The sequence below is a fragment of the Cheilinus undulatus genome, linkage group 14 (assembly GCF_018320785.1).
Source record: "Cheilinus undulatus linkage group 14, ASM1832078v1, whole genome shotgun sequence".
Classification (NCBI taxonomy): domain Eukaryota; kingdom Metazoa; phylum Chordata; class Actinopteri; order Labriformes; family Labridae; genus Cheilinus; species Cheilinus undulatus.
Window position 1 is genome coordinate 2,638,367 of NC_054878.1, and position 20,500 is coordinate 2,658,866.

Here is a 20,500-nt window from a genome sequence, read left to right on the forward strand (position 1 = left end):
AAGTTTGAGCGTGGTAAAGGGAGCAAGAACAAAAACAATATGAATCATTTTCATATCAAAAACCTGGAACATGGGCTTCGTCTGAGTTACATGTCATTTGCTCTGGATTTTGTCCAGGCTCTGGCTCTGCCCTGGAGATGATGCATGATGCATATTTTACCCCTTTAAGACAAGTTTATATCGGTCTCAGAGGTCCCCAAAGCATGCCTGTGAAGTTTGTTGCTGTAAAAAACACTCCAGTATTGGATTTTTGCATGTCTAAAAACTCCTGTTTCAGCCCTGCTCAGAACGAGCTTCTTTCTGTGTCTGCTGCTTTACATGTAAATGAGCTGTCTGACTCCGCCCCTGACCCCGCCCCTCTCAGGAAATGGCTGGAAATGGATGTGGCCCTCCTGGGAGAGGAGGGGGGAACTTTCTTGTGCACCTGCTGGACTTCAGCTCTGTTTGAGTTTCACTGGGGCGTAACTTCTACTCCTAGGATTGGAGTAAATGTATAACTGTAAAAACTCAAACCGTTGGTGGACGTAATATATATTTATATTTATATTAGAGTTGGTGTTACACCAGACACATGATCAGCAAATGCATGCTGTAAAGGGCCAGCTACGTATGGACTTGTTATAAAAATAAAAGGTAATAACATTACAGTCCAATAAATCACCATTACGTTTGCAATTTACATTTTTACCCACGCCGATGAAATCGGCAGGGGGTTATGTAAAGGGTCCCGTATCTTTCTATCTTTCTTTTGTTTGTATGTGTACAAGATAACTCCAGAACTGAAAGCTGGATCTTCACCAAACGTTCAGGAAATGTTGGGATAGTGACGGGGAAGAATGGATTAGATTTTGGTGATGATCCACGCACCCGTTCAGTTTTTCTCAGACTTTGAAATTTTGAACACCATAGTCATCAATGGGAGCGTGAGTTCCTCGGTGGCGCTGCTTAGGCGTGGGTCTGCTGCCTCAGAGGCCATTCTAGTTTATCATACATTGTATATAAAGCAATTTGGCCTATTATCATACTGTAAAACACGGTGGATGGCTCTTGTTTTGACATGAAGGCTTTTATTTTGAAATGCTCTCCTTTCACAATAGGACACGTGACTTCCTTTTCCTCAAGTATTTTATTAAATAAAGAAAACAAGGTATCAGAGTTAAAAAACAAAACCTTGAACCCTTTTTTAAAATGTTATTTGTTTGTCCGCTTCTGTGAGCAAAATTAAAAAAAAAAAAAAAGAGAGAAAAAAGAGCTAATCTTTCCATTTTTCTAATTTCTGTCATAAATGAAAAAAACTCAATTTTAGAGTCTGGTTTCACCCAGGAAATGGATCTGCCAGAATAAACGGACCGTCTTACCCCGCTCTCCCCTACATGTGTCTCCAGCCTGGTGTCAGATTTAAACAGGTGATCTCTCTCTAAGGTGTTCCTGAGTTCGTCCTCCAGTTTTGATAAATATGAATGTAAACTTGTAATTTCTCAGGTCCAGCTGGAGGCGGTAATGGGACTTTTAGGAGCCCAGATGAAGGAGGATCAGGATGTAGTGTTTAGTTTCCGGTCAGTCTGCGGTAGAGCTCTGTTAGCATGTAGCTCAGTTAGCTTGTAGCCCCTAGATGAGCTAACGTTGTAGGTTATTAGAGAAATGTTACTGAAGCCTCTGTAGGTTTAGTTTAGTTCTTCTCTGTCTCTGACTCTCAGAGGTCTGGGAAATGTCCGGGTTTAAAGACTCGTCCTTTGCGGTTCTCAGAGACTTGGGAGGACCAGCACCAAGATCTGAACACGGAGGGGAGCTCGACCACCAACGAAACCTGCTGGATGTGTTTTTAACACCTGGAGTTAAGACGCACAGAGCAGGTGGGCTTTCTTTCTCTGAACGTGTTTCCTGATCGAGTTTCAGGGAGCAGAGCCATTAGCTTTAGCCTTTAGCTTTAGCCTTTGGCTGTGGCTAACGTCCATAGACAAACACTGCTACAGTGTTAGCCTCAGCTAGCTCCTGCCAGTAGAACCACTGGGTTTACTGGACTAAAAGACTGGTTAGTGACTGGAGTAATAACCAGTGAAATCAGAGGTGACAGTGCATGAACTTTATTACCAGTGGGGCTAATTAGTACATAATTAATTTAATGATGTGTCATTAGTGATGGAGATTTAAAGATCTTTAATTTGATCAGTACACAGTAAATTTACCTGACTAGATTTAACATTTGGTTCCAGTCTATTTGGAGTTAAATTTACTATGCTGGCAGAGTATTTTTTCAGATATAAACTCTAAATGATTATGTGCTACACAGTGAACAAAATAAACAACTCCACAGCAACAGTACTCACTACAGAGTAATACAGACCTTAGTTTACTCATTATAGAGCTTTCCTCAGTATAAAGTGGTATTAAGTCATTTCAGAGCTGTTTTCATTCCTTTTAGAAATGTTTTTCACTGTTTTACATTTAAAGTACAATTTCTCCTCCATTTATAATTGGGTAATGCTGATGTAGAACTGTATCTTATTCTAGATAGATTGATCTTCCTCTTTATTAAGAGCTACATTTTCTTCTTAATTGATAATTCTGCCTTTCCACCTTTACAGGGCATGACAACAGAAGAAGGTTTTTTGCTTATACGTATTAGACATAGTGTTCTTATAGTACAGGAACAATTGTGATGATCATATGACCCAGTAGCAGAGCCTGAGATGAGGCTGTGAGGTTAGAGAAGTTTATTTGACAACAACAGTGAAAATGATGGTGAGCTGGCTGCTGGTTGGCAGAATCACTGGCAGTGAGACAGAGACACTGCAAAAAAAGAGAACAAAATGGAGTTAGACAATGCAAAAATTCACCCAAAATCACTAGATTATCAAAGGTTGGAGAGGAGCCAGGTTACCTGATTAGAGGCTGTAGTCCACAGGTGTCTAAAAGTTCAACACCAGGTGAGGAGGAGGTCCTGATTGCAAAGGATTATCTGCAGCTGAGATCTAACGAGCTTGAGCCGTGACCAGCTATGAGTGATGGTAGCTGAGCTGAAACTTAACAGGGTGTGGTTAAAGTTTCACTCCAGCTCTGGCAGTGGCTGGTACCAAATACACTCAAAAAAGGGTGAATTTTACTATTTTTGAGTAAAACATTTCTTACTTTGGAATGAAAACTCCTGAGTAGGCAGGAATGAAAAGAGCCTAGCTGGTACTCAAATCTCAGATTATCTCAGAATTCTGAGTCTTCAGTCTCAAATAATCTCAGAATCATCTCTGATTTCTGAATTGGAGTTTAATTGGTGCTCAGCTCCTGAAGACGTGGTATTTTGACATCTTTGTGTTTAGTGCATCCACCAGTCATTCACATTTTCCTATACATACATATATATATATATATATATATATATATATATATATACACACTCTGATTCTGAATAAACACAAGATACTTTTGCCCTACAAAGAGGGTCAGCCCTCAGTGAAGAATTACTTAATCCATTACTATTTGCCTCCACAAGTCAACCGTGCAGACTGATGGGTTGCAAGAGGTTCACCATGGCTGTCAAGTGGGAACCCTCCTATGTCAGTGTTTTTGTCCAGTTCATCCTCCACCTCCACACCTCCAGGGGGCTGAACAGTGATCTCCAACATCCCAGAGCCACCCCCTCCATGCCAGCTGCCGACCTGCCTTACCACATGGCCCACACAGCCTAAGCAGGTGTCGCTTGTGCTTCAGTGCTCTCAGATCAGTCTGAAAAAGGTTATAGAGAAATTTCTAAGGCTTTGAGACTCCAGCCAACCATGGGAAAAGCCATTATCCACAACTGGAGAAAACTTGGAACAATGGTGAACCAGGAGTGGCTGGTCTACCAGAATGACTCCTAGACGAGGACTCTTCCAGGAGGTCCCAAAAAAAAAAAAAAAAAAAAACAGAACAAAGAAAGACCTGCAGGCCTCACTGACTCAGTTAAGGTCAGAGTTCATGATTCGACAATCAGAGACACTGGACAACAATGGCATCATGGGAGAGTTCCAAGACCAAAACCACTGCTGACCAAAAAGGACACAATGGTTCCTGATGATCCCAAAGACTTTGGGGAAAATATTTTGTGGACTGACCAGACATAAGTGGAGCTTTCTGGAAGGTGTGCATCCTGTTCCATCTAGAGTCAAACTAACAGCATTTCATCAGAAGAACGTCAGACCAACAGTCAAACATGGTGGAGGTAGTGTGACGGTCTGGACCAGGACCTGGACCACTTGCTGTAATTGATAGATCCATGAATTCTGCTCTCTACCAGAAAATCCTCAAGGAGAATGTCCATCAGTTCATGCCCTCAAGATCAAGCACCCTTGGTTTATGGAGCAGGACCATGATCCCAAACACACCAGCAAGTCCACCTCTGAATGGACTAAAAAATTTTCAACCACTGAAAATATATCTAAAGAATCTGACAGTTTGGACCCTAAGTGGAACCAGACCCAATCAGTCAATGAACCAGGCCAAAATATTTTTTTAAAAAGGACATCATTGCAGAAGGAAATTCATGCATGCATTTAATTTTACCTAATTTTCCCAAGACAGGATGGGAATTTGGTCATTTCATAAGACATTTCATCAATATCTTGGAAAAATCTGCTTGTTATCCAAAGAAAAGGAGATAAAGAAGTTGAAATCTTGGGACAAACACTGAAATCTACTCATTATCATAGGAAATCCTACAGAACACATGTATGTTTGTGCCCTTAGGGCTTCCATACAACAGCTTTTTTGCTGGATTTTTTCCCTGGCACACATTTTGTGACCCACTTTTGGGTCCCGACCTACAAGTTGAGAACCGCTGGCCTAGTCAAAGTCTGGACTAAAATCTGATAGACATGCTGTGGCATGACCTTAAACACGGCTTTCATGCTGGAAAACCCTCTAATGTGGATGATTAATAGAACAATTCTGTAAAGAAGAGTGGGTCAAAATTCCTCCACAGTGATGTGAAAGACTCATTGTCAGGTTGCAGCTGTTTCTGTCAAGGACAGAATAACCCGTTATAAGGTTTAAGACAAAATGTTGTCTTGTCAACATTTTGATCCACCCTTAAGGTAATTGTATCTGGGTTTTATTCTGTTTAATTTCTCTTCCCTGTGTCCTGCAGGTGACCAGCAGCTAATTGTGAGTAAAGAAGAGCAGAAGGAGTGGAGCTCCAGCCTGGACCAGGAGGACTCGGAGCCCCCACACATTAAAGAGGAACAGGAGGAACTGTGCAGCACACAGGAGGGAGAGCAGCTTCAAGGACTAGAAGAAGCTGATACAACCACCTTCCCCTTCACCCTTGTCACCGTAAAGTGTGAAGATGATGAAGAGAAACCTCAGTGCTCCTCAGAGAGACGAAGTGAACAGATGGAAACAGGAGCTGATGGAGGGGACTGTGGAGGAGCAGAACCAGCCAAGGACTCAGGTCCAAAGAGACAGTCACAACCAGAGACTGAGATCAAGACTGAAGACTTGTCTGGAAGTAGGACTGAAGAAATTAATATTTGGCAAGATGCCAGAGCCGACCGTTCTGGTGGAAACTCTGCAAAAAACATTAGACATGGGAGACACACGACAGATGGCAAATTACATCACTGCTCTGAGTGTGATAAAACATTCAAAAAGAAACAGAATCTTATCTTACACATGAGAAATCATACAGGAGAGAAACCCTTCAGCTGCTCTGTCTGTGGTAAAAGATTTATCCGAAAAGGAGAACTGACCAGACACCATGTTGTTCACACAGAAGAGAAACCTTTCAACTGCTCTGTTTGCAATAAACAATTTAAACATAAAGGGACTCTGACTAGACACTTGTTGGCTCACACTAGGAAGTCGTCTTTATCTGATTGCCATGAAATATTTAACCAGGAGTGTAGTTTGCCTCTTCATGTGGCATGTCACAGTGGAGAGAAACCCTCTAGCTGCTCCATTTTTGAACAATTCTCTCAGTCTAATCAGTTTGAGAAAGGTCATTTTGATGGCAGTCAGGTTTCAGAGCTTCATCAACATCAGACTGAAAAGAAAAGGGTGGCAGAAACAGGAAGTGATGAAGAGGACTGTGGAGGAGCAGAACCAGCCAGGAACTCAGATCAAGAGAGACATTTACAACCAGAGATTGAAGTTAAAATTGAAGACAGGGACTGGATGGAGACTAGAGAACACCAGTCAGGGTTTATATCTGTTGAAAACATTCAAATGAAGACAGGAAAGGCTGCTCAGAAAGCACATAGTTGCCCTGTGTGTGGTAAAACTTTCACAAAGAAGCAGAATCTTGCCCCACACATCAGAATTCACACAGGAGAGAAACCTTTTAACTGTGCATTTTGCAATAAAAATTTCAACCAAAAAGATACACTAACCAAACACATGATGGTTCACACAGGAGAGAAACCGTTTGAGTGCTCTGAGTGTGGTAAAAGATTTAACAGAAAGTGGAATTTGACCTCACATATATTAATTCACTCAAAGCAGTTACCATACAGCTGCCCTGATTGCAGTAAAACATTTAATCGTAAGTCTTGTCTAACTCTTCACATGGCCCATCACAGAGGGGAGAAGCCTTACAGCTGCTCTGTTTGTGAAAAAAGATTTTCATGGTCCAAACAGGTAAAAAGACACAAATGTGTTGTTGGTCAGGCCTCAGAGCTTCATCAGAACCACACTAGGGAGAAAAGAGAGGGTTGTGGAGGAGCAGAACAAGCCAAAAACTCTGATCCAGACAGACAACCAGTGACTGAGATAAAGACTAAAGACTCTCCTGGGGCTGAGACTACAAATGATATTTCAATGGAGGCCAAAGAAAGTCAGTCAAGTATTCATAAACCACATAGCTGCTCTGTATGTGGTAAAACATTCAAACAGAAACCACATCTGACCATACACATGAGAATTCACACAGGAGAGAAACCCTACATCTGCTCAGAGTGCGGAAAGGGGTTTACCCAAAAAGGGGGTCTGAACAAACATTTGTTAGTTCACAGACAAGAGAAACCGTTCCCTTGCTCTGAGTGTGGGAGACATTTTCGTCAAAAAGAGCATCTGTCCAGACACATGTTAATCCACAAAGACCAGAAACCTTTCAGCTGCTCTATGTGCAGGAAAAGATTTAACATGAAAGGGCTTCTGAAGTCACACATGAAAGTGCACACAGAAGAGAAACCCTTCAGCTGCTCTCTCTGCAGTAAACAATTTTATCAGAAACAAAGTCTGACCATTCATATGACGCGTCACATTGGGGAAAAGCCTTTTAGCTGCAGTGCTTGTAACAGAGGATTCTATTGGAGCTATCAGTTAAAAAGACACAGGTGTGGTGGAGGTCTGGCTTCAGAGCATCTTCAAAACCAAACTGAGGTGAAAGAGGTAGGAAAAGGAGCTGATAAAATGAACTGTGGAGGAGTAGAACCAGCCATGGACTCAAATCCAGAAAGACAATTTCAACCAGAGGTTGAGGTCAAGATTGAGGACAGTGATGATGATTGCACAGAGCCTGGAGAAAATCAGCCAGATTCAAAAATTGGCAAAAGGAGGCGCAAAACTGTTAAGAAGCCTCACTGCTGCTCTGTTTGTGGTAAAACATTCAAAAGGAAACAGACTCTGAAGATACACATGAGAATTCACACAGGGGAGAAACCTTTTAGCTGCTCTGAATGTGGTAAAAGATGTAGCCAAAAGGGGAATCTGAAAGTTCACATGGCTCTTCACATTGCACAGAAACCCTTCAGCTGCTCAGTTTGCAGTAAAACATTTACTAGACAAGGGCGTCTGAACAAACATATGTTAGTTCACACGAAAAAGAAACCAATCAGCTCTTCTCAAAGTGAACAAGCATTAAAAACCTCACACTCCATGGATTATCTCAGAGGTGAGAAACCCTACAGCTGTGCTGTTTGTGACCAAAGATTCTCCAGCTCTCAACGGCTGCAAAGACATACGTGTGTTGGAGGCCAGGCTTCAGAGCATCTTCAAAATCAGGCAGTGAAAAGAGAGAACAACACAGGAGCTGATGGAGAGGACTGTGGAAAAGCAGAACCTTCCAGCAACTCAGATCCAGAGAGATATTTACAATTAGACACTAAGGTCAAGACTGAAGACTTATCTGGAGCAGAGACTGACGACAGTGATGACTGGACGGAGACCAAAGGTCATCAGTCAGATTTCACATCAGTTAAAAACATTGAAAACAATGGATCAGCTGCTGAAGAGAAATCTCACTACTGCTCTGACTGTGGCAAAATTTTCTTTCAGAAGCATGATCTTACCAGACACATGAGAATTCACTCAGGAGAAAAACCCTTCCGTTGCACTGAGTGTGGTAAAAGATTTAACAGGAAGTCTTATCTGACACTTCACATGGCCCATCACAGAGGGGAGAAACCCTACAGCTGCTCTGCTTGTGGCAAAAGATTCTCCTGGCATTATCAAATTAAAAAACACAAGTGTCTTGGACATCAGACGTCAATACCAATCTGAGGAGAAAAGAGAAGCAGAAACAGGAACTGATGAAGAGGACTGTAGAGGAGCAGAACCAGCCAGGAACTCAGATCAAGAGAGACATTTACAACCAGAGATGAAGATCAAGACTGAAGACTTTAGAAGCTGAGGCTGAAGACAGAGTTGATGATTGGATGAGCATCAGAGATCATCAGTCAGGTTTAAATCTGTAGAAACAGAACATTCCTGTTATTGATATAAATGTATTTACTGGTACATGCTGTTGGGTTAAGGGCCACACGGTGACGCCTCACAGCAAGAAGGTTTCTGGTTCGCTTTCCGGTCAGGGCCTTTCTCTGTGGAGTTTGCATGTTCTCCCTGTGCATGTGTGGGTTCTCTCCGGGTACGCCAGCTTCCTCCAGCCACCAAAGACATGCTCATTAGGTTAATTGGTGACTTTAAATTGGCCCTAGGTGTGAATGTGAGCGTGCCTTGTTGTCTGTCTCTATATGTCAGCCCTGCGATTGACTGGCGACCAGTCCAGGATGTACCCCGCCTCTTGCCCAATGACTGCTGGGATAGGCATCAGCCCCTCTCGTTCCCCAACGGGATATGTTTCCAATGTTTCTCAAACAGACTTTACCTCAGCAGACCACTCGGCTACAGTATATTATCCAACCAATCCTTTAACATGCCCATAAAACCAGCATCATGAGTGTATACAGTTTTGAAAATGGTCTTCCCTCTGGATTTACCAGGATATGTGAGTTTAGTCCACTGACACATGAATATCATCACTCTTAATAACTAGTAAGTTTTAGGAATTTAGTATTTTATTCCTAAAATCAGGATCAATAAACAATGTCTAAGTAAACAAAAAAGAAGCAAGTCAACTGCTAATATGAAAAAGCTTTCAGAGATGGTTTTGTACAGAACCACTACGTCTGATCATGAAAAAAGGTCAGATTTATTCCAAGAGATGACTCAATCTGCTCAGCAAACAAACTTTTCGCTGAATTGTTAGTTACAGTGCTGTGAAAAAATATTTTCTCCCTTACGTTTTTTTTGTTGTTTGTTTGTTTGTTTGTTTTGTTTTTGGTCATATTTCTCCCACTTAATTGTTCCAGATTATAATGCATATTTTAATTTTAGGCAAAGATAACCAGAGTAAATACAAAAGCAGTTTTTAAATGCTTATGATGATTTGATTTACAAAGAGCAAAAAAGACTTCCAAACCTACTTTTTCTTTTTGCCACTAAGGACAAAAATGTCCATTGTGAAAAACGTGAGGTGAGTCTAAAACTCTTCCAGTGCTCATCCCCTAGCTCTGTGGTATCTTATCTGAATATAGCACTGGGGTGTACATGAATCTAATGGTAAAACTCAACAGGGAGAGGATGGGTGAGCACTTCAGTGAGCAGGAATATTCTTGATGAGTCACCATTGATAGTGTAATAAGAAAGACGTATTTGGAGCATTGAAAAGGCGTGTCCACAGCCCCCAAAACGACGCATTGATGACATACAATTGGTGACAATAAATGGTTAAATGTGCAATTTAACTCTTTTGGCTGATAACAGGAGTTCCTTCAGGGGGAGACTCTGGGATTGATGAACCGTTTTAACTGCATGCTGGATGACAATAAATCCTCTGTTGCATCTGACCTGATTTTCTTTAGTCTCCTTTCTTCACTCCAAGCCCTTTTTCTGATAAACATGAAGAACTGATAAGACAAAGAGCCAACAGCAACACCTCTCAATGCTGTAATCATTGTACAATAGAGGAATAACAGAGTACCGTTGTATACACTGACACCAAATGTAATACTTTTCAGATCATTTAAATAGCATGTGTGCGCGTTAGAAGACTGATGTACACTATATTGCCAAAAGTATTCGCTCACCCACCCAAATAATGTAAATCAGGTGTTCCAATCAATTCCATGTCCACAGGTGTATAAAATCAAGCACCTAGGCATGCAGACTGTTTCTACACACATTTGTGAAAGAATGGATCGCTCTCAGGAGCTCAGTGAATTCCAGCGTGGTACTGTGATAGGATGCTGCCTGTGCAACAAGTCCAGTGGTGAAATTTCCTGGCTCCTAAATATTCCACAGTCAACTGTCAGTGGTATTATAACAAAGTGGAAGCCATTGGGAACGACAGCAACTCAGCCACCAAGTGGTAGGCCACATAAAATGACGGAGCAGGGTCAGCAGATGCTGAGGTGCATAGTGCGCAGAGGTCACCAACTTTCTGCAATGTCAATGGCTACAGACCTCCAAACTTCTTGTGGCCTTCAGATTAGCTCAAGAACAGTGGTAGAGAGTTTCATGGAATGGGTTTCCATGGCCGAGCAGCTGCATCCAAGCCATACATCACCAAGTGCAATGCAAAGCAGATGTAGTGGTGTAAAGCACGCCGCCACTGGACTCTAGAGCAGTGGAGACATGTTCTCTGGAGTGACGAATCGTGCTTCTCCATCTGGCAGTCTGATGGATGAGTCTGGGTTTGGTGGTTGCCAGGAGAACAGTACTTGTCTGACTGCATTGTGCCAAGTGTAAAGTTTGGTGGAGGGGGGATTATGGTGTAGGCTTGTTTTTCAGGAGCTGGGCTTGGCCCCTTGGTTCCAGTCAAAGGAACTCTGAATGCTTCAGCATACCAAGAGTTTTTGGACAATTCCATGCTCCCAGCTTTGTGGGAACAGTTTGGGGATGGCCCCTTCTTGTTCCAACATGACTGTGCACCAGTGCACAAAGCAAGGTCCATAAAGACATGGATGAGAGAGTTTGGTGTGGATCAACTTGACTGGCCTGCACAGAGTCCTGACTTCAACCCCATAGAACACCTTTGGGATGAATTAGAGTGGAGACTGAGAGCCAGGCCTTCTTGTCCAACATCAGTGTGTGACCTCACAAATGTGCTTCTGGAAGAATGGGGAAAAATTCCCATAAACACACTCCTAAACCTTGTGGAAAGCCTTCCCAGAAGAGTTGAAGCTGTTATAGCTGCAAAGGGTGGACTGACGTCATATTAAACCCTATGGATTAAGAATGGGGAGTCACTTAAGTTTATATGCGAGTCAAGGCAGGTGAGCGAATACTTTTGGCAATATAGTGTATCTTCAATTTCTAACTTGGGAGACAGCGTTATGGAAATGCAGGAACTGCTCATTATGATCTGAAAATAAAGCTTCCTTCAAGCACTTTGACATTAGATGACAGTGGAAGGTCTGATTTTTTAGTGAAGAAGTTCAGAAGTAGAACCCCAATTCCAAAAAAGTTGGGTCGTAGTGTAAAGCATAAATAAAAAAATTGATAGTCAGATCTCATAAACCTATATTTTATTCACATAAGAACATAAACAACAGATCAAATGTTGAAACTGATACATTTTAATTATATTAGCCCATTTTGAAATTGATGGCAGCAACACTTGTCAAAAAAGTCAGGACAGAGCAACAAAATTCTGGAAGAGTTTGTGGTAGAGATGAAAAACAGCTGGAGGGGCATTTTCAGTTATTTAGGTTAATTATCAACAGGTCAGTAACATGGCTGGGTATAAAATGAACATTTTAGAGAGGCACAGTCTCTTAGAAGTAAAGATGGGCAGAGGTTCATCAATCTGCAAAAAACAGTCTAAAAACTGTGGAACAATTTCAGTAAAAAAGTTTCTCAATGCAAAATAGTAAAGGTTTTAATCTCCCTCCATCCACAGTCCATAATATCATCATACAGAGAATCTGGAGAAATCTCTGTGAGCAAGGGACAAGGCTGAAGGGGCCCTCAGGGGCCACTTCATTAAAAACAAACATGATTCTGAACTGAAATCACTGCATGGGCTCAGGAACACTTCCAGAAATCATCATCTGTCAACACAGTAGGAGCTTGGTGAACAGTCTTCGAGCATGAAGCAGAGTCTCAGGGTCTGATGCTGATGAACAGTAGAGAAATGCTACTGGAGCATTTTACTTTCTGCATCTAGACACCTGATCAGACTTAAGGACTGATTTCTTCGTAAGTTCTTCATGAACTTTTTCCAGCATTATGGATAAAACACTTGTCCTGATAGTACTTTTAATCTCCTCTGACTATCAAGCAAATATAAAATGTGATTTATGCCCAAAGTTTCCTTCCAGTATTAAATATTGTTAGTCTCATTTAAACAGAAATACATTTTTGAAGGATTTATTATAAACTGAATATATATACATTTTTCATGAAATTTAGAGGCCTGTGTTTCACTAATGTCTCAGAACCTGCCTGGGAAGCCAAATGTGACTTTTTAAACCTTGTTAAAAGAGTGATTAATTCTAAACAAGGGACAGTTTAGGATTAAGATCCTCGAGATTTCTGCAACCCTTAATTTTGACAGAATTAGTCAAAGAAGCAGTCTGAGAGAATTAGTTTTAAGAAAGGCTATTCAGTTAGTTTGGAATGGGGTCAACTTCCTGGAGAAGTATCCATATGAAGGGCCTGAGAGAGAGTGCATGACGCTGTGACGCTCAGAGAGCCACAGCTCCTCGCTCTCGTCCTCATACAGGACACAGAAGTGAAGTCTTTGTCCTCTCAGGCTGTGTTGGCTGGGGTCTTTGGCCTTTCTGAGCAGGCTGTCCAGAATCTGGAGCTTTGGTTCCTTTCTCTTTTTCTGCTCTTCCATCAGCTCCATCTTTCTCCTCGGCCTCCTCGCTGTGGTCCTGGGAAGGGTTTCACAGAGCTTCTGGCTCTACGGCTACTCTTTAGCTGACCCCCGATCTATGGGACAAAAACACTCCCTCTTAGCATCAAGGTGTCTTTTCTGGCCGCAAATGTCACGGGAGGGCCCTGGGGCCCCGGCCATGATGTCCTGGCAGCAGTAGGGGAGATCCAGTTGGCAAAGCGGACTTCACATTCCTCTGGTCAACTGGATCATATCAGAAAATTTAAGACAGGTAGTTGGACCTAACCAAGGGTATAATAGTTTTGGATTTTTCAATGTTTTTATTTTTATTTCATTTTCACTTTCTTTTTTCAATTTCACTTTAGTTTTTATTAGTTTTTACTGCTGGTTTGTTAGTTTAGTTTAGTTTTTATTTTGCCAAAAATGCTTCGTTTCAGTTTCGTTTTCATTAGTTTTAGTTTTTTACAGATAGATGTCGGGGCAGAGGGAACGTCATATCTTTTTAAAAAAACACTTTCAAACAGGCTACTCTTCACTTATCATTTATTTTGTTTAAAGATGGTGTTTGAATACAACTCCAGGCATAAAACTGCCACTGTGTGAAGTCTTAACCAATCAGATCAGGCAGTTTTAACCTCCCCAGATGAGGGTGTAGGTGCCAGTCAGTCTGGTTGTGTCAAAGACTAAAACTAAGGAGATTTTGTCTCCATTTTTATTTTATTTTAGTTAGTTTTGTAAGTGCACTAAACAGTTTAAATTAGTTTTGGTAAAGCTTAGTTTTTATTTAGTTTCAGTTAACTTTTAGTTTAGTTATTTAGTTATAGTGAACTATTATAGCCTTGGTCCTGACCTGTGGAGGGCAGTATCACTCTTTCCAGTATACAGGCTGCGGGAATCTCATTCAAAGAAGAAGAAGTTGTTTCCGGTTTGAGAGCTGTTTCCGTTAGCGCTAAGTTAGCATGAGTGGCTGTGCTAATGATGTAGGTTAGCAGAATAATGTTTTAAACCATCTTTGTTCGTGTTTTCTTTTGCTTCTCTAAATCTCTGAGGTCTGGACGATGTCCGGGTTTAAAGATCCAGCCTCTGTGGTCCTCAGTGACCCAGGAGGACCAGAACCAAGATCTGACCAGGAAGAGGAGCTCAAGCACCAACAAAACCTGCTGGAAGTGGTTTTAACGCCTGAGATAAAGCTGCACAGAGCAGGTGGGTGGACGTCTACGGGGCCTGGGAGGGGACATAAACGTGTCCATTAAACATATTATTTTATATTTCTCTCCTTTAGCTTGTGTTAGCTTGTTTTACATAAAGGACGGGGCAGATCGGCTCAGCTCATCCCATCAGATTCAAACGTTCAGAGTTTACAGACAGAAACAACGAACCTCCAAGGAGTGAAGGCTGATACATAAATATGACCTGATCTTATGTCTTATTCGGAGCCGGGTGTTCTGTCATTTTTTGCTACCCATCAAAAATTGCTACTTTGTGGTGCTGAGCATGCGCCCTACGCCATCAGCGTCACGCCCATAAGGGGTAGGGTTAGGGTAGTCGATAGGTAGCAAAATCTGACAGAACACCGGCCCTGGACATTTTGGTACCGTAAGCGAAATTCTGAATCCCTGCTGGCCCAATCTTTCCCACTGACTGTCGTTCATTTTCATGGAATGTGTTCCCCCAGAAAGGGGCGGGGCCAGCATCGTTTGGGCCAGTGTCAATTTCCTAGACTAAAACTATTCGCCGACAGCCTTTTCTCCATGAAAAAAACTAGAGGAGGACTAAAAAAGATAGATCTGTGATGACTAAAGCTGACAAAAAACAAGTTTAGTTTTTGTCAAGATGACTAAAACTAGACTAAAATGTAATTTGGTTTTTGTCAGACATTCAAAATCTGTGCTATTTCTCCACTGTGGGTAAAACTGTCAAAATCCAATGCCTCTCAGCTGAAGACAGCAGGGATCCCAGGTTTAGCATGGTGCAGAGAAAACACTAGCATGATTTGGTACCAGATTTAGGAAAGAGAATAAATGCTTGGGCTAAAAGTAAAGACTAAAATGTGAGGACTTTTTATGGACTAAAATGTTTTGAGATTTTGTCGACTAAAACTAAAAAGGATAGACTAAAACTAAAATGGGACAAAAATTAAAATGCATTTCATTTAAAAACTATAACTAAAATTATTAATACTAAAATGAATTGGGTGTACCTGGATGGATTGTTCTGGTCTGTACAGTATGACACAGAGCGAAATTTCATATGTTGCACAGTAAAACTAGCAAGTTTGATTTCATGATTTTAACTTTCTACCACATGCAAAGTTAAGAGGAGGTACTTATAGGGCCTGTTAATACCCAAACATCTGCTGGGGGTCTGGGGGATTCTCCTCCAGGATTTTTGTTTTTATTAAAAAGATCTTTATTATGCTATTTTATGGACTTGGCACCATTTATTTACAACTGACTAGGGCTCTGACAATCTCAAATGTGTATTTTCAAATGTATTTAAAAGTTATTTAACATTTATTGTTTGACTCTGAAATTTCTGTGCAGTTTTTTTTTCTACAATTTTATTACAGTATTTTGTATCTTTATTCTTACTCTCTTTCTCCTTATTTTTATCTCTACTACAAGTACTGTTGCTCTTGTTGGTCACTTCTAAACGCCTAAAACATTGAATTAGTTTCTGTTGTGTTTTGCAGATTTATTGGTTTCATCTTTTTGCGTCTCTTATTTAGATGTACACACACGGACAAAATAGTTGGTACCCCTCTGTTAGAGAAAGAAAAACCCACAATGGTCACTGACGTAACTTCAAACTAACAAAATTAATAATACATAAAATTGTACTAAAAATTAACAAATAAAAATCTGACATTGCTTTTGAATTGCGGTTCAACAGAATCATTAAAAATCAAACTAATGAAGCTGACCTGGACTAAAAGGATGGTTCATTCAACTTCATATTTTGTTGACATCCTTTTGAGGCAATCAATGCAGTCTATTTCTGTAACTCTCAGTGAGACTTCTGCACCTGTCCCAGGTATTTTGGCCCTCTCCTGGTGGTCAGACTCTTCCAGCTGTCTCAAGTTTGAAGCTTTTCTTCTCCAGACTGCATGTTTCAGCTCCTTCCACGGACGTCCTCTAGGATTTGGATCAGGGCTCATAGAAGGCCTCTCCTGACACTGGGCAGCATGTTTGGCTCCAGAATGCCTTGGTAGTCTTGAGATTTCACTGGACCCTGCACAGATTCCAGACTCCCTGTGACAGATGCAGCAATGATGGGGAGGGTGCTGGGCAGAGAGACTGGGAGAGAGAGGGAGGAGCAGGGAGGGAGATGACGAGGGAAGCTTAGAGTCTGGCTGTTGTTTAACATTTGGGACTTCATTCAAGATGTTGGGGGCTCACACCAGCGCCCCCTAGATTGTGTGGTGCCCATAGCATTTGAAGGGATAATATGATTGCATAAAGCCCATTGCACATTGTTTTACACCTTTAACAGTCAGTGCTCCTTTGCTGGTTTGCTCTGTTTTCCTCCTCCTCCTCATCATCATCACCACATGGACTAAATCTTTGACAGGATTTATATTGTGGAGACTCTTTCTTACAGAAGGACTATTTAGATGGATTTTTATGATCAGTAGAGAACATCAGAGGTTCTAGTGTTGAGTTTTGTCACTTTTTATTGTTTTGTTTGTTTGTTTGTTTGTTTGTTTGTTTGTTTGTTTGTTTGTTTTGTTTTGTTTTGTTTTGGTATCCTGACAAATGGATTAACTGTCTGCTGAGGTGGTTTTATCCTAGAATGGCTGACATTATCAGAACCTCGAGAATTAGAGCTCTCTGCTGGTGTATAATGGGGTATTCTTATGGACAGTCATTTTGTAAATAGCCGAATTGTTTAAAAACTCTGCTCGCCACCAACAGGCCCTCAGACTTTTGGTAGATTATCTAGATGGAAAGCTAAAATAATTCTAGTTAACTGGTTTGAAAATACTACATATTTAGTATGTTATCAAAGCCACTCATAGGTAACCACAGTGCACTAAAATTTGCATAAATGCTTTACAAAGAAATAAAATGAAAATAAAAGTCTCCTAATGTGAGTAAAGCTGGGAGATATGGCCCACACTTCTTATACATTCTATGCTCTTTGCTGTAATAGTGTTTTATCACTGTATTACAAAAGCAAAAGGCATGGTTAACATTCATGTTAAGGCCCTATGACCCCTTTCCTTTCTTAAACAAGCCTGTGATGAGATTCTTACTTTGTGTTTGTGTTTGAGATCATCCAAAAATGTTTGATTAGGTCTCTGTGTGTTCAGTTCTCAGCTCTTAGTTTGTTGCTGCATCTGTGGTTGAAAGTTTAGATTCTATCTGAGTTTCGTTAAGCTGTGACTAAAAATACCACATTTCTGTGTGTGGCTGTTCACATTAAGGTCATTTGTACATCTTAGTCTTATCGTGAAGAATTTGTCTGAAATAACTTTAACATTGAAATCCTTAAAGCTGTATAGATTTAATGTAACCTCACAGCTTCCCTTGGTGTGTCTTTGTGTATTTCAGTGCTTCCTGCAGATGCCCAGCAGCTGTTGGTGATTAAAGAAGAGAGCCCCCAGGAGGACACTGAGCCCCCACTCATTAAAGAGGAACAGGAGGAACTGTGGATCAGTCAGGAGAGAGAGCAGTTTCAAGGACTGGAGGAGGCTGACACCAAGTTCCTCTTCAGTTCTGCCTCTGTGAAGAGTGAAGATGATGAAGAGAAACCTCAGTCCTCACAGCTTCATGAGAGACAAAATGAAGAGATGGACACAGGAGCTGATGGAGAGGACTGTGGAGGGGCAGAGCCAGCCAGGATCTCAGATCCAGAGACACATTTACAACCAGAGACTGAGGCCAAGACTGTAGAGAGTTCTGGAGGAGAGACTGATGACAGTGATGATTGGAGGGAGACCGGAGAACATCAGTCAGGTTCAAACTCTGAAAAAATAAATAAAAATAAGAGACCAAATAGTAGGAAATCACACAGCTGCTCTGTGTGTGGTAAAACATTCAACGCAGTAAGCCACCTGACACAACATGCAAGAATTCACACAGGAGAGAAACCTTTCAGCTGCTCTAAGTGCAATAAAGGTTTTTATCAGAGAGGAAATCTGAACAAACACATGAGGAGTCACACAGGGGAGAAACCCTTCAGCTGCTCTGAGTGTGGCAAAACTTTACAATCAAAACAGAGTTTGACAAACCACATGATGACTCACACAGGAGAGAAACCCTTCAGTTGCTCTGTTTGCTTTAAAAGATTTACACAGAAAGGTAGCATGGACTCTCACATGAGAGCTCACATGGATGAAAACCCCTTCAGCTGCTCTGTTTGTGGTAAAAGATTCCAAGCAAAACATAGTCTCAAACTACACACAAGAACTCACACAGGAGAGAAACCCTTCGGCTGCTCTGTTTGTGGCAGAAGATTCACACATAAATGTAATATGGACACTCACATGAGGATTCACACAGGAGACGAAACCTTCAGTTGTTCTAAGTGTGGTAAAACATTTACAACAAGACGCTGTCTGACACTGCACATGAGAACTCACTCAGGAGAGAAACCCTTCAGCTGCTCTGTTTGCAGCAAAAGTTTTACACAGAAAGTTCATATGGACACTCACATGAGGATTCACACAGGAGAGAAACCTTTCAGTTGCTCTGAGTGTGGCAAAAAATTCATCACGAAATGTAATATGGACTTTCACATGAGGATTCACACAGGAGATGAAACTTTCAGTTGCTCTGAGTGTGGTAAAACATTTACAACAAAACGTTGTCTGACACTGCACATGAGAACCCACTCAGGAGAGAAACCCTTCAGCTGCTCTGTTTGCAGCAAAAGATTTGCACAGAAAGGTAATATGGACACTCACATGAAGATTCACACTGGAGAGAAACCCTTCAGTTGCACTGAATGTGGTAAAACATTCATAACAAAAAATCAGATGGACACTCACATGAGGAGTCACACAGGAGACAAGCCCTTTAGTTGCTCTGAGTGTGGTAAACCATTAACAACAAAACGTTGTCTGAAACTGCACATGAGAACTCACTCAGGAGAGAAACCCTTCAGCTGCTCTGTTTGCAGCAAAAGTTTTACACAGAAAGTTCATATGGACACTCACATGAGGACTCACTCAGGAGAGAACCCCCTCAGCTGCTCTATGTATGTTAAAAAAATAAAAAACAGTTCAAAGAGCAGCATACATATGGAAACTCACAGAGGTGAGACAACATACAGCTGCAGTGACTGTAATCAGACATTTGCTTTGCTATTTCAGGTAAAAAGTCACAAATGTGTTAGAGGTCAGGCTTCAGAGATTCATCAAAACCTGAGTGAAGAAAAAAGAGAAACAGAAACAGCAGCTGATGGAGAGGACCATAGAGGAGCAGAACCAGCCAGGAGTTCAGATTCAAAGAGACATTTACAACCAGAGATAGAGGTTGAGATCAAAGACTTTTCTGGAGCTGAGACTGATGACAGTGAGGATGATTAGGATATCAGATTTGAAATAACCACAGGATACTTGTCATACAGCAAGGTTAAGTTTTCAGCAAAGAACTCTTATCAACTTTGAACCATTTGAATAGAAGGAAACACAACAAACTTGTGCTCTATGGAAAGAATAAGTGCTCAGTGAAGACGTCCTTAAAGCTAGTTAAATCTTTGTTGCGTCAAAAAGTCAACAGTGCAGACATATGGGCAGCAAGAAGCCAACATTTACCATATATGCCATAAACAAGAGAGGAAAACTTTATCTGATTCTCTGTCCTGTTGTTACTGATTTTAATTGTTGAGTATAAGATTAATGCTTCAACTACAGTTGCAAGAAAAAAAGTATGTGAACCCTTTGAGATTTCTTGGATTTCTGCATAAATTGGTCATCAAATGTGTTCTGATCTTCATCTAAGTCACAACAATAGACAAACACACTCTGCTTAAACTAATACTGCACAAAAAATGATATGTTTTCATGTTTTTATTGAACAAAACATGTAAACATTCACAGTGCAGGGTGGAAAAAGTATGTGAACCCCTTGGCTAATGACTGGTTGACCCTCCTTTGGCAGCAATAACCTCAACCAAACGTTTCCTGTAGTTGCAGATCAGATCTGCACAATGGTCAGGAGGAATTTTGGACCATTCCTCTTTACAAAACTGTTTCAGTTCAGCAATATTCTTGGGATGTCTGGTGTGAAACGCTCTCTTGAGGTCATGCCACAGCATCTCAGTCGGGTTGATGGCAGGACTCTGACTGGGCCACTCCAGAAGGCGTATTTTCTTCTGTTGAAGCCATTCTGTTGTTGATTTACTTCTATGCTTTGGGTCGTTGTCCTGTTGCATCATCCATCCTCTGTTGAGCCTCAGTTGGCG

General features: G+C 41.2%; 2 protein-coding genes across 3 annotated transcripts in view; both read left to right on the forward strand.

Annotated features, from left to right (window-relative positions):
* The window catches only part of LOC121521899 (oocyte zinc finger protein XlCOF6-like), a 310,080-nt gene extending 290,146 nt beyond the window's left edge, over positions 1-19,934 (forward strand). The window contains exons 1-2 of one of the 2 annotated variants that reach the window (XM_041806101.1): positions 14,044-14,293; positions 17,644-19,934. In XM_041806101.1, coding sequence (XP_041662035.1) covers positions 14,149-14,293; positions 17,644-19,622 — 2,124 coding nt within the window. In that variant the 5' untranslated portion in view covers positions 14,044-14,148 and the 3' untranslated portion in view covers positions 19,623-19,934. Of the gene's footprint in view, positions 1-14,043; positions 14,294-17,643 lie in introns of those variants that run through there. The other variant, XM_041806100.1, reaches the window with a different exon arrangement.
* On the forward strand, positions 1,470-8,822 carry LOC121521895 (zinc finger protein 595-like). Its single transcript, XM_041806094.1, has 2 exons — positions 1,470-1,853; positions 5,120-8,822. Exons 1-2 carry the CDS (start codon positions 1,709-1,711, stop codon positions 8,467-8,469), a joined length of 3,495 nt encoding a protein of 1,164 aa, XP_041662028.1. The 5' UTR covers positions 1,470-1,708; the 3' UTR covers positions 8,470-8,822.
* Positions 19,935-20,500: the final 566 nt, after the last annotated feature.

Bases quoted from the DNA above. Each gene is read 5' to 3' on its own strand.
- LOC121521895 (XM_041806094.1), top strand. From the start codon at position 1,709: ATGTCCGGGTTTAAAGACTCGTCCTTTGCGGTTCTCAGAGACTTGGGA. The intron at 1,854-5,119 runs GTGGGCTTTCTT...TGTGTCCTGCAG, and splicing joins AGTTAAGACGCACAGAGCAG to GTGACCAGCAGCTAATTGTG.